Below are 16,898 nucleotides of genomic sequence, written 5' to 3' on the forward strand. Positions count from 1 at the left end.
TAATAACCAGAAAATATATTTAAAGAAATTTAAGAAACAAACACCTTAAAAGTTTGTAAGCCCACAAAGAGAACTAGATTTTTACTTTAGGTAAATAAATAATGAGTGGTCCTTGCCAATGCAAAAGTCTACACCACAATGCTAGGGTGTTGCGGGTGGTTGCCAAGGTGTTGTAATGCAGTCGCTAATGCTAAGGTGTTTTGAGTGGTTTTTACTATGTTGCTATGTGTTTGAGAGGTTTTTCTGGATGGTTGCTATCTGGACCCAGTTAAAAGAGCCCACCCCCAAGTCTATGGTAGACCTTTTCCACCGAAATTGTGATGGTTCTCTGTCCTCGGCTGGTTATCAACCAAGCCAATCCAGCCGCTCTTTTCCACTGAAACCAGAATGTTGGCGTAATGGGTTAAGTGGCAGTTTTACGTGACTATCTCACCTGTCCATAAACAAATATGGCATGTCACAGTGTTTGTGTACAGCTTTTACTTCTGTTTTTGAGGACATATTTAAACATACAGAAAAATGCAATCCAATGTTATTACATTACTCAACAAGATTGCCAGGGACAACATCAATGCTCAAGATGACATTTAAATTTGTCTTAACTTGTTCTACAAACTGTAAAATTTGAATTATTTACATTGGAGTAGCAGATGGTTATATTTGGATTTTTTTCAAAGCATATAATATTATGTTTATGTCTTTCATGTATTACATAACTCAGTAAGTAGCTGGTCAAAAATCCCTTTACTTGACAAAACAATATACAAAATACACTCACTAAGCACTTTATTAGAAACAATATGGTCCAAATAAACTTCACTATAATTGTACAGAGGGGTTATCAGAGTGACCGTAGCCTATCTGTAAGCTCGAACCAGTCTGGACATTCTCTGTTGACCTCTCTCATCAACAAGGCATTTCCTTCAGCATAACTGCCACTCACTTGAAGATTTTTGTTATTGGCACCATTCTGAGTAAATTCTAGAGACGGTTGTGTGTGAAAATCCCTGGAGATCAGCAGTTAAAGAAATACTCAAGCCACCCTGTCTGGCACCAACAATCATGCCACAGGCGAAACCACAGAGATCAAATTTTTCCCTATTTTGATGGTTGATGTGAACTTTAACTGAAGCTTCTAACCAATATTTGCATAATTTTATGCATTGCACTGCTGCCACACGATTGGCTGATTAAATAAATCACATGATTTAGAGTTGGCAAATCTAAAAACTAACTGAGATCAGCTGCAGAGGACACCAAACACTGGCATGAATGAATTCTTGCTGTATCTCCTAATAGGCTCTTTTTTCCTTTGCGATCTCTCAATTTATCTTGGATCTCTGTAAAGACCATTTGGTGTTTTTTTTTTGTTGTTATAGAGTGAAGTACTCGTTGCTGCACACGGTAGCTACTGTTGTTGTTTGATTTAACTCGTGTTGTATGCTAACAGTCCTGTGCCCTTTGAGTAGAAAAGGTCAAAAGCACTATCAATTAGAAATGTACTAAACTTTAACTAGAGCAGAGATAAAAATATAAACGTACGTGCAACTGCCAAATGTAAACACATGCCAGCTGAAATCTAAGAGGCATTCATTCTCCAATAAATACTAAATATTTATGTAAAGAGATCAATGGAAAGGAGGAAGTGAGAACCGACTTGATAATATAAATAATATTTTTAATATAAAACGTATACACACGACAGACATGTCCGTAAACAATCTCTCTCTCCCGCACAATCCTCTGCAGTCGACCTTTATCATTTTGTTACATCATTTCCACTGGATGCCTTCCTATATAATTGGGGAGAAAACAGTCTGTTTACTGGATTTCTTTATCCTAATCCGGCCCCACCCTCCCACATTCCTCCCTCCTTCTCTCAGGCTGGGGAGCCTCCAGCATGACGTACACCCCCTCCCTGGGGGAGGGCGTGCCGTAAGCCCCGTCTGCTGGCAGGTCATCCCCGTCTACCTGGACGAGAGAGGGGACAAGGGGAGGGAATCAGAAATTATTAAACTGTGGGGGTACTTCCTGTACAAGTGTAGTACCCCCACCCCCCCCAAAAAAAAACACTGTAAAATTCAAAAGAGAGGGAAAAGGCCAACGCAGAGCGACAGTGAGAGAGAGAGAGAGAGAGAGAGAGGAGAGAGAGAGATGGGGGGAAAAAACCTCTTACTCGCCAGTTCTCCGATACGCCGTAGCTTGTTTTTCGGCCACTCCTCCATCCTCTATCGGAGGACAGCATCGCCTCTCCGGGCGGATCAGAGGCAGACCTCCAGCCCCTGGCGGACGGAACGCCTCGCCGCGTTCTTGGGGAACAGAGGGGGTCTCCCCCGCCCCTGGCAGCGGTTCTCCCGCTCCAGGCGGTCGGCAGTGAACCCCTCCCCGCTCGCGGGTGTTTCAGCGGCCGGTAGGCAACTCCTGCGCCCCTGGCAGCGGCCCTGACTGCTCCAGGCAGTCGGTTAGGAGCCCCTTCTCCCCTCGCGGTCGGAGGCCATCGTCCTCTTTCAGGCGGCTGGGCTCCTCGTCCCCTGGCAGATGGCCATGGCTGCTCCGTTGGGGTGGACGGTAGTGGCGAGAACACACATGACAGACATGTCCGTAAACGATCTCTCTCTCTCCCGCACGATCCTCTGCAGTCAACCTTTATCCCTCTCGGGAGGCTTGATTAGCCTAATACGGGACCAGGTGTGTAGGATCACGACCCGGCCTCGCCCTCCGGCCTGCCACAATTGAATAGCGCATCAAGTTTTCCAATAAACATGTTTACTAGAGAAAGAAAGTGACTATTAGAAATTTCTTTCAAGAGCAAGCTGCTTTCATCATTTATCAGTTAGCAATATCTGAAGAAAGTGAAGTTAGCATTTAGTGTTAGAACTAGTTTACATGTCTCTGAGGTATTCTCCAAATTACACTAGCAACATCCCACTCACTAGAACATAAGCTCAGCTTCAAGGATTAGGATAAAGAAATCCAGTAAACAGACTGTTTTCTCCCCAATTATATAGGAAGGCATCCAGTGGAAATGATGTAACAAAATGAGAGTAGATTTGATCGATATAAGCCTTGGAGATCTATAATAGATGAGTCAAGTTAAAAGAACTTCAACTTATAAAAACTTGTCTTGAGACACCTGCATTGTGTTCCATTAGTTGTGCTGTGTTTAGCTTTTTTAATGCAAGACTGCCCTCTGTCTTAATGGCCTCTTAGAAGGGAATGGTAAAGAGCACAAGAGGAATTTTATGAGCAGTTGACCAGAGAAGGTTGACTCTACACAGAGAGAGATGGAATGGGAAGTGTATGTTTTCCACCGGCTCACCATGGTGAGATGTGCGGGTGAAAAATTGCACCACATAGCTTGGTTTTGCCATGGTTAAATCAATGGATCAAGGAAGAGAGAGTAAGAGAAAGAGACAGGGAGGCTAATAAAGCCACCATAAACGCCCATCTTTCTTGAGAATTGAAAATAGAAGCTGTACTCTCGGCCAGTTTGTTCTGGAACAAAGGACAGTTGACCAAGAAGTTAGCATTTACTCAAGCAGCAGTTTCGAACCAAATTTTGCACTAGTCAGTTTAATATGTAACACTTACCAATAAGTTTCCATTCCATTCGCTAGCATTAGTTAATGCATCAGGAACAAACAATTAACAATTTGTTTGTACATAATTTATTAAGCGGTTGAAGATGGATGGATGGATGGATAATTTATTAATCTTTGTTAGTTAATAAAAACACTACTGTTCATTGTTAGTTCATGTTAGTTCATAGTGCATTAACTAATGTTAATTAATTTATTACTATATTTAGAAATTAAAATTAACTAAGATTAATAAATGCTTAATAAGTATTGTCCATTGTTAGCTCATGGTAACTAATGTTGTTAAACAATGTTAACAAAAGGAACCTTATAGTAAAGTGTTATCGTTTAATTTTTATGACTTTATGAAAACAGGCTCTGATAATCATTAGTCCACAATAGCTCGGTTTCCATTGCAGTGTTTTGCTCTTTTTGTATGCGCATTTCTGAAAATTTGACAAAACAAATTGCGAAACATTGAGCACTTCAATAAACTGTATTATTCACATTATCTTGTATCATGGAACACCTGAACGGGAAGAGTTCTATTGTAATCAGAGCTATCTTTGAAGAATTGTCTGTCAAGGATGGGCCTTTCATTGGGCCAGTCACATCAAGCTATTGCGCACCTATACCAGCCGATGCGTGCATTACCATCGCACATTACAAATGGTCATAACAGGTAATTGTTTATAATGCACATTTTGAATGGGAGCTTAAACGAATAGTTGATTTTATCAACAACATCAACAAAATATTGTCGACACATATTTTTGTTGTCTAATAGTTGTTTGATCTCATTTAACGTAACATGAGATCATATGAAACTCTAATGATGGCATGAGAGCAGAACTGCAGCACATGCCTGATTGAGGAAAGGAAGAACACACAGCTCACAGTCCAAATACACTCCAAACTTTCCTAACAGCCTAAGAGGTGATGTAGATTGCAAAGTATGAGGGAATTATATTGCAAAAATACAAGTAAATACAGAAGCAGTGTCATCATAAAATAAAGCAGAGCTGGATCTGGCATTCCACTTAAGCAAAAATTGCATGTTAGTTTGTCTAAAGTTTTAATGCCAGGGTGTTTCCTTTTTAATACATCCTTTCTTAAAGTTCTTAATGTAAATAAACAAACTCCAAAACTGTCATTTCCCTGTGAGGTCAGTACCGCATTTCTGAGTCACGTGAAGTGACCCAATCTACTATATTATAACGTGACGCTCACGACGAATTTAATTATAACATATTTACATTTACGCATTTGGCAGATGCTTTTATCCAAAGCGACGTACAGTGCATTTATTAAAGGGACAATCCCCCCGGAACAACCTGGAGTTAAGTGCCTTGAGACACAATTGTGGTGGCTGTGGGGATCGAACCAGCGACCTTCTGATTAACAGTTATGTGCTTGCCACCACTCCCAATCATGAAGAACATCTGCAATACGCAGCTGTATTAAGAAGATAGAGTTTGTTTTTTGTGAAATAAAGATGGATCGAAGTGAAACAAAGTAGTCTTAGCACATGATACACTGCAACAAAATACATTTTTGATTAGTATTTTTTTGGCTTGTTTTTTAAAATAATATCCAATACACCTTTATACGTTTCAGATGCGGAGGCAGCTGAAATTCATGCTCTGCCACCCGGATTGAGGCGAGTCACTACACCGCCATGAGGACTTGGGAATTGGGCATTCCAAATTGAGAGATGAGAGATAAAGGGGACATCCCATAAAATGTTGATTCTCAAGTATATGCATCTAGTTTTAAAGAAAACAATACAAAACCTCATGATAACAATAGGATTTTTTGCAGTGAATTTTTTTACTGAATTAAACTTAATACAAATTATAAAGATTATCAGAATAATCATTAGTTGTAACCCTATTTTGAATTATGCAAAGCTTCAGAAAATTCACCTTATCCAAGCGCATAAACTTTTGAGCAGATTTTGAGGGTTTAGTCGCGTAACAAGCATTTCCATTCAGGTTTTCTCATGCGCAGTTTAAAAATTAGCATCAAATTTGTTGGATGGAAACTTAGGAGAACTCACTGACGGAGTTTAAGCAAATTAACAATGCATTCTAATTCAAATTCAATCCCAAGCAGAGCAGATCCTATGGGCTGCGCATCAAGGATTTAAGAGGTTTATGCCATGGTTTGAAGTGGCATGGGACACCATATGGCAACATACAGACAGTAATCAAAGCAGAGGACGAAAGGGCTCTGGATAAACACTGCCAAATGTTCTGCCAGTGACAGAATATTGTGGGAGATTAGAGAGTCACTACACAATAATTTAATTTCATATTAAAAATAAAAATCATGGACGTGTATGAAAAACGTTATAATCCACCCATGATAAGCCACTCAAAAGCATCAACAATTTAGAAAAGTTTGAAATACAATGCAGCAATCACACCGTAACACATAATGTGCAATAGTTCAGCATCAAAACAAATCAACACGTTTCATGCATGTGATTCTGGTTAAGTGAACCCAGTTACTCAACTGTTAGGATCAGGAGGTTCTTATGCTGTGTTAATGCCAGAGCTAACAGATTACAGTGACACACTCTCATTAAGGACCCAAAGGATTTACTCTGAGCTAATTCAATGAAATGCACTCTCCATCGGTGTAGAGAGTGTGATTACTGGAGAGCAGAGAGAGTTAACTACAGTCAGAACAGAGATAAGCCAATGACTGATTAAAAGAGAAAGAGCTGTGAATAGGGGAAAACACATACCTGATATATGCACTGACAGCTCTTGGTTTAGTGTGCTTAGAGTGCCTTTATACCAGCAGTCAACAATTACAACTACTAAACCGAGAGCTCCTGCATAGGCAACATAAGACAACTTCTCGTTTCTCATCAAGCTGATTACAGTGTGCCTCAGAGTTTAGACTTGCTCTTTCTATAATTGTTTCCTCACAGCTCATTAGAAGAAAGTGTGAACTCTTGGCTACACCTGAAGGTAAAAGCTGTACAGACTCTTAAAGTCTGTCATTTATCTCTACCACCCACCTTGCATCCAAACATGAGTGAGATGGTGCTGTTGGTACAGGCCACTTTGCAGTGGCACAGCATGGGTGAGAAGCAGTCCAAATTCTTGATGCTGGGCGACATTTTCTCGCTACTATGGCAGCTGAGCCGCTCGGCCACCGAGGAGCCGGAGACTCGCCGCCGCAAGCGATACTTGCTCCTGCCTCTCCGGCCACCTCCGGCTCCACCACCTCCCCCTGCAAATCCTCCTCCTCCTGCCCCTCCACTGCTGCTGCTGCTCCCCGCTCTGACCATCCACCCTCATTCCTCGTCTCACTCCATCACGCCAGGGAAGGGACAGCCAGTCTGCTTCCTTCATCCAGCGAGTTTTTCACACTCCCACCTCTCTGTCGCTACTGCTCTTTTTGTCCGCTCAGTCTCTTTTGCTTCACTTGCTCACAATAAACAACCTCTGTCTCCTACCGGTCTTCCACGCTCCGTCCTTCTTCTTGACGAGCGGTCTCACAGCTGTCTGTCAGAGTGGAGACGTTAACACAGAGGCCCCAAGTGTGCAAGTCAGTATGTCTGTTTGCATATGTGATGTCCAGATTTCAGTTCTTTTGGTTAAAGCTTCTCCATCACATCAGACCACTGGCTCTTCTCCATAAGAAAGATGAAGAATGCCACAGTGAGCACAACGAGCAGTGAGTAGTGAGAAGAATGAGGGAAGAGGAGGATAGATGAGAGGGGAGGGAGGGAACATTAAAGCTGTTGCAGCGCGTGGGGTTTGTCACATGGACTTCGTCAGAGAGGAGTTGGGTTGAGTCTCTCTCTCCATCTCATTCTCCATGTGGGTCCTTAACATCACCCTTTTTGATGGAAATAAAAAAAAAAATCTAAAATCTAAAGCAGTTAACAACAGAAAATTACCAACTTAAGGGAGCGTAGCCTTCCATTGAGGAGGAACAATAATAAAGTGTCTTCCTGCACGTTTACACAGTGGAGAGAGAAAAGAGACAAGAAGTAGGGGGAGCCCTGAGACTGGCCAATAAGACAAAAGAATGTCTTTGGCAGCTGACTGGACAGTCTGCCTGTGACCTTTTGAGAAATATTTATAGAATCCATACAATATGGAGAAAGTGACCTATGACAGCACCATACCGAGAGCTACTCAAGCTCATTTAAGTCAATTATTCCTCTAAATTCCCCATTTTAATCTCTATTATGATGTCTGTGGAACAGTCACACAGGACGAAACAGGTCATTGGGCAATAAGGCCAGTAAAGTGGGGAGGGTCTCCAATGACAAAGATCTCTCAGATGACTTTGCTTGAGGAAAATTTTAAATCAGCAGTCAAGCGAATAGGGATGTAGCAATATAGTGAGATAATCTAATCCTTCCCGTTAATGAAATCCTCTTCATCCAGTACACCAACATTGGTGCGCACATTTTCTACAGGTACTTTCCCTGCCTATATTATTGCCCCAGCAAAAACATTTTATTTTTAGCAATATATTTTTGTGTGTCAGATAAATTTAATCATTAAGTTTAATGATGTATTAATGTATTATGTTGTTAATTTTGCCATAATTGCTAAAACCATATAGCAGCAATTCAAGCTTGAAGTACCACCTGTTTTCAGCAGGGGGCAGTAAGCAAAACTCAAGCTATATGCGCAAAGCGCAACTGTAGAACAAGCCACAGGCTTGCTTGACACTACATGCAAGATGAGAATGCATTCTTGCATTTAAACACAGTTGGACGGAGCGCAATTCCGAATGCACGGATCTCGACATGTTCAAACCACGTTTAACTTGACACAGCAACCTAAAAACACTGCGTTTATGGTGCGATGCAACCAAAGCGTTCTAAAACAGTTCATTTGAAGCACGTTTACATTGAGACTTCCTTCGAAAAGCCCTTATAATAAATATATCTCTGACAGATTGACTAATTCAAATGCAATATAGATTGCTGTGGACTGTAGGCTAATGAGAAAATAATGTTAATATGGAAATATGGAAAAATACTGCCTTCTAAAGACACTTTTTGTATAATTAATGCTTTACTTTTCTGGTACAATACTGTAATACATTTGAATAAATTGTTTTTATAATATACGTATATAATATTCTTATAATTAAATAAAACTATTTATAATTATTTGATCATTATATATTATTGTTATTAATTTATTAGTTATTTGGAGGGCTTTCACAGCAAATATTTATAAATGTGATAAATTGCTGTTAATTTGATTAATTACTCACATATCATGTAATTAAATCGATTAAAAGTTGTAATCTATAAAAAGCCCTAGTTTCTACCCATTTGTGAAAAATAATATTCAGCATTGTGTATATGGCAGTAAAAATATACACCTTATACAATACCACTGTTAATCACCATTCTATATTAATGCGCCCACTCTACTGTTCTCCGAGAGATTTATGCCAAATGACCTCTGGATGTGAATATAGACAACACCACAAAACACAACATCATCAAGTCATGCAATGCCAGCCAATGAAGTGATACAGGAAAAAAAAACCGAAAGGGTCACCAGTGTTCATCAGCTCTGTATTACTGAGTCCAACCTGGAGATATTTAGATATGCACCTACACTTTAATCTTACACACACATAAAGCTTGTAAGGAAAGTATGGTTTGATATTCAACTATGTTTTGTACAGAGTGGGAGAGAAGTAAACCTGGAGCTAGTAAATTTTCATACCGTGGTATACCGTGAAACCGGTATACCGCTGCAACCCTAGTCGAGCGTCCGTCAGGAGAGAGCGAGCGGTAAGGGCACATACACCTGAGCCGAATAATGACTAACACCTGTCTCTATTGTAGTGAGATGTACGCACTGGGAACGCCAGAGCGTACATTGTGCTTTTGAACTTCCACCGCCTGCCCGCTCTGGTGCTCTCAGAGGCAATTTACGAACACACCCACAATAGCCTAGTTTTTTATGTACCTGTTCGTTTTTTTAATAAAAATGACTAAATTCACACACTTTTACGATGTTTTTGGGACTCAAACTGTTGGACAGCTAATTCAGAAAAAAATACTTTCAAAATTTAAGACTTTATAAAGCCGTGATAAGACTTTAATACTTTTTAAGGGTCTTAATTTTCCCAAAATTGATTTATCACCTTTTAATACTTTTCAAGACCCCGCGGATACCCTGCCAGTAGAATATTACATAAAACTAAATTATTACTGTGGGATCCATTCAAGTTTATTAAAGGGGTCATGACATGGGTTTTTTTATTGTGTTATTATGTTCCCTTAGGTGCAATTATAGTATTAATATATTTTTTTTTAAGAAAAACTTTTAAAATCTAGTGATTTATGACCTTTTCCCACCCTGTTTCTCATCCTCTGATTCAAACAGTCTGTTTTGGGGGCGTTTTCCATTTAAGACTTCAGTGTTAACGCCCACTATTATGATTGGCTAACGTCAGTGCCTATGTATCAATTATTGACGCCTCCAGCCAGAACAATATGCAAGTAAACTAAGTAAAAACACTGTGATTATTCATAATGAATGAAATTGCGCTTTAAAAAGTAGTTTAAAGTTTAAAATAGATTACTTACAGTTTGCGTCGTCGTTGTTCCCAGAATAGTCGGCACGGACTTATCTTTGAGCAACAGTTTTCTGGCAAAGCCAGCATCATATTGAGATTTGTTCTCAAAACAGTCATCCTTAAAATGTACAGAACAAACGCTTAAGTTAACACTGCCGTGACTGGGACGTCCGCAAAAATAAACTGCATCCATTTTTCCCTGGCGTCTGGATCTTTCGACAGCTTATTCAGAGGTTTTGTTTGACCACAGCCAGGAACAGCACATCTGTGTGGCATCGTAATTTTCCTGTGCACAAGTAGTCTCTGTCAGAGCTCGCTGTCCATCGACTGAACACTTGTGAGGCGACGGCGATCTGAAATGAGCGTAGTTGTCTTGCGCTTAAAGCGTAGTTATCTTGTGCTGGAGGCGGTCATATGCAAACGCTGGTGCGTCACTTCTAACCGTCACGTCACTTCTAACCATGAATCCAGAACGAGCTGTATTTTGAGCTTGATTAAATAAATGATTCGTTTAGAATGGGGAGGACGTCTTAAAATATTAAACTTGCAGGACGTTTTAATGATACAAAGACCTCTTATATACCAAAAGATCAAGGCAAATTTGGTTTCTCATGTCATGACCCCTTTAATATAATATACTACTGAATCATCATTATTATTTTGAGAATTAATAATATATTTCTGTCCTTTCTAATTCCTCTTTCTTGGGGCTTTTATTTTGACACTGAGTGCAGAGTCAGTGTGACAGTTTACAATGTCCTGCATCTGGTGAAACGATGTCAACACCTCTTTTTCTGTTATACTGTGCCACGTTTGTAGATTTGTATAATAATTTGTTTTCTTGAATTTGCAGTACTTTTATTTTGCAATGCATGTGAATGCTCTAAAAGTGCTAAAAACAGGAGCCCATAAGCTCCACGCATGCACAGTACAGTGCATCAGCCACATATTCTCAAGCACGTGTCTGTCTTTAATCAACACCTTTAGCAATTTACTAACCACATCGCGATTTTGATGTTATTTTGATTCATTGTGCAATCATGGATCATGAAATTAGTCTACTAATGCTCTTTATGAAACTTAATAGCCAAATAAATGCACATTAAAATCAAATCGCAATACTCACAATATTGTTTAATTTTATTTCATCAGTAAAATCATGGCAATTGTATTGTAAATATTAGGGATGTCCCGATACCACTTTTTCCACTTCCGATCCGATTCCGATAGCGTAAATCTCAGTATTAGCCGATACCGATCCCGATCCGATACAGTGTTGTTGTTTTACATAATCGGTTTATAATATCTTTACAGTATTGTGTGGAAATAATTGGGTGTACTCTTTAATAGGCTATGTAAAGAAACACAAACTGTTAACTACACATTATTTCAATATAAATGTATAGCTTAAGAAACACTTTATTATTAACTAGCATACTGGCACTCCCTGAGTTCTGATTACACGCACCTGCATATCATTAGTGGCTAATCAATGACTGCATAAATACCCTGCTTTCACGCACGCGCACACACACTTTCTCACTCTGTGCCTGTTCTCATCGATAGTATTTCTGAGACTCCAGAACTTTCTACTATGTCAATCATGTGTCTTCATTATTGCCTGCATGTATCATAAAATTGTTTTGAGTTATCTCTTTCATCATATCTATACACTGTCTGGATATTACTTACCTGCTGTTTGCCTCAATGTTTACATCACTGTTTCAATCCTCTGCTCAATAAACCCAGCTACTGAGTTCATATCTCTTCCTCTCCGTGAGTCTCCCATGACAGCTTTAACTTTTAAACCCTCACCCTTTTTATTCACAGTTTAATTCGCTTCTGGTTAAATGCACCTCCAGTGCCTTTCTAAGTCCATATTATAAGTGAACCGAACTGCTGAGCATCTATATCTGAGATGTTCGTTTGTAGCGCTACAAATATTGTGCACGTGTGAAGGCTATAAATAGCCGTGCGCGTGTGTAAAACCACCATTCACTACCGCGCTGAAGCTGGGTGTGCAAGAGCATATGTTTACTTATTAAACACAGCCTATTGCAATTCACAGAGCTATCACGTGGCTTCAAGTGGCTTTGAATAAAATGCACTAGTCATATGAACCGCTTTAATGGTGTTTTAACAGTTCTTTTATGTCATTTTTTAAGCTTGACAGTAATGAACATGACTAACACAGAGTGTCGGGCTCGTCGGACCGATACCCGATCTGTCTAAAAACGTCAGTATCGAAGCGATACCGATCTAGGTATCGGATCGGGACATCCCTAGTAAATATTCAATAAATCACCTAGCACTACTATGGTACAGATTGTTCTGACTGTCTAAGGGGGGTATATTTCATTATAAACAATTACACTAAATCATTTTAAGTTTTCTGCCACTAATGAACATGAAAGCACTCACCCTGAAACACAATTTAGCACACTTCTTTCCATTACTCCAGCACTGTAACACAGCAGGCTTAATATACCCTCTTATTAAAAGCAATTTATTTTTAATCAAATTCTTATTTCTAAACGGTAGGTAAGACATATCACAAAACCAATAATGGACTTGTCTTCATTGCACTTTCGTGGGCCGTGTTGTCAGTCAGCACTAGATCTGCAGTGGTGCACAGTCACAAGGGCAGTGGTTCTCAACCGGTGGGGCGCGCCCCCCCACTCTCCCAGGGGCGCGAGTAGGCTACGATGGAAGGGGAAAAAAACTGGAAAAAATAATTTTTTGGGCACATTTTTTTTATCACTAAACTACTGTCATAAAAAGTTATAGTTTTGTATATACATAACTCCTGAATAAAAATTAAAATGTGGTTGGACTGATTTTTAAAAAAAAGTTTTGAACAAATTTGACTGGTTTGTCGATAGTGAGCGCAAATGCAGGTGATAAGCATAAGCGGTTTCATTAAGCGAGTCATTGAGTCGTTCATTCAAACGATTCGTTCAAACAGCCGATTCATCAAGAATGAGACAGATGTTTGTGAATGGGTCATTGAATCTTTGACTCAACCGATTCGTTCACAACACTGAATCATTCAAAACACGATTGAGTATTGCTGTGAGATGCGCTATGGCTATGCTGTGATCTTTGTTTGGATTCATCGGATCTATTTTCAGCTGCTAAAATAGACCAAAACAGTCATTATTTCGTCTAAAATGTAAGTGACTTAATATTATTAACTTGTTTGTTGAACTGTCATATGAAATCAGTGTCACATTTTCAATCGTGAGGTGATGGTAAATTAAGTGATGGTCAATTGTCAGCTCTCTTGGTCGTCAGGTCGTGATGTATGTTGCTGAACTGTATTCAAATGTTATAAATATAAAAACACCACATTTTGAAATTTAACTGCAGTATGTCAATTTAGTTTATTTGTGTGTGCTGCGCTCATAGACTTTAGAAAACGGCGCTCATTTGTTTGATTTCAACCTGTCTTTGCAAGGCCGCGAAACTCATATTTTGCTCCTTGCAGACAAAGTGCACGCCTTCACACAAAAACTAGACCTCTGGCATGGCTGCATCAGTCGAGGGAACTGCGACATGTTCCCCAGCCTTGCAGACTTTATCACTGATGCAGGCACGTCACACGATTTCTCCTCCCTATTTCAATCAGCGTCTGAGCACCTGTCAGCAATGAGAAAACAATTTGCGACGTACTTTAAAGAGGATTATCGCTCTTTTGCGTGGGTTTGTGATCCGTTTGTGTGCACAGCAAACGAGCTATCAATTGATATGCAGGAACAGCTTATTGAGCTGAAGAGTGACAGTAGACTGAAGGAACTCTTTAGCTCCTGCCCTCTTTCGTCATTCTGGGCAGCATTGATGCAGGAATACCCTGAACTCTGTGACGTCGCCTTGAAGATTCTCCTTCCTTTCGCGTCGACATATTTGTGTGAGGCAGGATTCTCAAAAATGACTGCACTCAAAACGAAATTCCGCAATCATGCACAAATCGAGGATGATTTGAGGCTATGTTTATCAAACATTGAGCCACGAATTGAGGATCTTTGCAAGGCAAAGCAGGCTCAGGTCTCACATTAACATCACCTACCAGCAAGCTTCTGTAAAAAATGCAGATGATGCCTACTATTAGGCCTAGTAATAATAACAATAATAAAGCATAAATTAATATCAGAGGTCTGGTGCCAATTCCCAATTATAGCAATAGCCTAGTAATGATAATAGGCCTACTGATGATGACAATAATAATAATAATAATAACAATAACAACAATAAATCATGTAACCTCATATAATTATATAGCAATAGCCTAGTAATGATGATAGGCCTACTACTACTCATAATAATAATAATAATGCCTGCAAGCTCACATTAGAAGTCTGGTGCTACTGCCAATTATAATAATAATAATAATAACAACAACAATAAAGCATGGGGCGGGGGGGCACAGGGGCCCCAACTGCAATGAACCAGCTTTGGGGGGGCCCAGCTTGCAAAAGGTTGAGAACCCCTGCCTTAGGGGATCATGAAATTAAAGCACACAGCTCCACCCTGTGGACTAGCTCTACAGCACATTAATCTAATGACATGTGTTTTGCATAAAGGCAAAACTATTCCAACTGCACAAAGTTTTAGCATTTCTCATTTAACCCTTCAGCGTCAATAGAAAAAGTTACACAGAAATGTTCATGTCAAAAAAACTGCAATAATAATATTATATAAATATTATTTTCCACTTTCAATTAGTTAATTTTTAACCAACATAAGTTTGTTTAAATAATGTCACTGTTGTTTTTCCACACACACAGAGAGACACACACACACACACAAATCACACTCTGACATCCACATCAACACACCCACACAATTTTAGCTGCATCATTTATTCAATTGGCCTGCAATGCTCTATAATTCCGCAAACAGAAAATAGGAAATAAGCATGTATTCGTTCCATAGGCCATCTGGTGGAAAATATAAAAAATTATAATTTTGAAGCCAGGGCTCTGGAATGAAAGCATATCATAAAATTTATGATTTTATGCTTTAAATGGCACTGAGTTCAAATATTGCCATTTCAATGGGTTTCAATGGGGACATTTTTGTCCTGAAGTTTCTGAGTGTAACTATTTTGTGTACACAGTGTTATTATAGATCAAATTTTAGGAACTGAGATTGAAATATCAAAATTCCCCCAAAAATACACACCTTTGGCAAAATGTATGCCGTTGGCACTACCACAGCCAAAATGATAAAGACAATGTCCCAAAGGTCGCACAAGGGTTCATACAGAGATTCTGAACTACACAATATTAACAGAGGAAAAGTGGTGCTGTTTTGCTCTCCTTGTTAGCCTGCTTTTAGAATGAACTTGTGCAGTACACACGACCACACCCAACTTTACAAGATGCTGGACATGACAATAACAACATTCATCTTAGCCCATCATTTGATTTAATTAAATGACTTACATCTTCAGTATGTAATACCATATAAAACCAGGAGAGGGAAGCAAATGAAAGGAAACCCCTTAGTGTCCAATGACCAATTTAAGTATTTAGTTCAATCAAGCAGACCATCCACACCAAGAGAAAAAAAAAACACTGATATTTTCAGGTTTCCTAATTGATCATTGCTTTTCTATATACACACAACGCCACGAGAAATAACCACAATGAGAATGAACCCTAAACAATCCCCATGCTGCTGATTATGGGGCTCGCTTGATCAGGAACATAATATTTGAGCAACAAATCCCCTGATAGTTATCACAATGATGTTTGTGAGCAGATCTGAGAGCAGGAAAGTCATTGCAGTAGTCCCTGTGGAGGTGTCGGTGCCCTCCACCCAAATCAACTCCCATGATACACACACAACAGCCCTCTGGTAAACAAAGCAATGGAGAACTTCCCTTTCTCCGTTCCCATCAGGAATACAAATGTTAGATTTGGAGATTTGGTTTACTCTACAAGAGAAACATCAGTCAATGAGGTCTCTTTGTACGGAAGCCTTTTTCATAGTTTATTAAATTATTTAATAATCATTTAAAATAATTCAGAATTAACTCAACATGCCAAAAGTTGTTTTCTCTTGATCACGACTTAAGTGTAAATCACTGTAGAATCTTTCAGAGATGTCATTCATTATTGCAATGTCAATACTGCTTCAATCATTTTGTGAAAATTATGTATTGTGATGTTCATTCGTCTGACCTCGTGACTGTTTCGTTATTTAGTTCAAAAGAAGCAAATTCCAGTAAAAGTTTAACCCCCAATACAGTAACATTTCACTCCCATTTTGATAAAAAAGTTGCAGCCCATCCCACAAGAATATTTATTTCCCAATCAACACATTAATAATCAGCTATTAGTTTTCACTCAGACTTACTAAATTGAACAGTGTACAGAAGCTTTGAAAAACGCATCCAATTTCAATACATTTGTAATGAAAGACCCATTGCTTCAGAGAGCTTAATTTTCCCATCATTACTCCATGGATACCGGATTATGACTGAGAGATGCAGGTCACTATATAAAACAGATAAAATCCATCTCTTTAACCCAGAGAAGCCTACTGTTGCAATAAATAAGATGAAGATGCTGTGCCTGAGTCATTATGAGCTGCTCCAGGCACGAAAATTTGTTTTCTTGCTAGAATTTTAAGTCGAAATCACGAGAAGTCGAAACAAAACAGAAAATTAAGTCATGATCACAAGAAAATTAAGACATGATCACAGGTAAACAAGAAAGAAAAAAGTGATAAACC

The 16,898-nt window shown here is 39.2% G+C and overlaps 1 protein-coding gene across 12 annotated transcripts in view; it reads right to left on the minus strand.

The window, feature by feature from the left end:
* The window catches only part of dlg1b (discs large MAGUK scaffold protein 1b), a 145,601-nt gene that overhangs the window by 91,544 nt on the left and 37,159 nt on the right, over positions 1-16,898 (minus strand). Inside the window, exon 1 of one of the 12 annotated variants that reach the window (XM_052133253.1) lies at positions 6,610-7,198. The exons of the other annotated variants lie outside the window; for them this stretch is intronic. Within the exon in view, the coding sequence (XP_051989213.1) occupies positions 6,610-6,882 (273 nt within the window). The 5' untranslated portion in view covers positions 6,883-7,198. Of the gene's footprint in view, positions 1-6,609; positions 7,199-16,898 lie in introns of those variants that run through there. 12 annotated transcript variants of the gene reach the window in all.

Source organism: Xyrauchen texanus, chromosome 9 (assembly GCF_025860055.1).
Source record: "Xyrauchen texanus isolate HMW12.3.18 chromosome 9, RBS_HiC_50CHRs, whole genome shotgun sequence".
NCBI lineage: Eukaryota > Metazoa > Chordata > Actinopteri > Cypriniformes > Catostomidae > Xyrauchen > Xyrauchen texanus.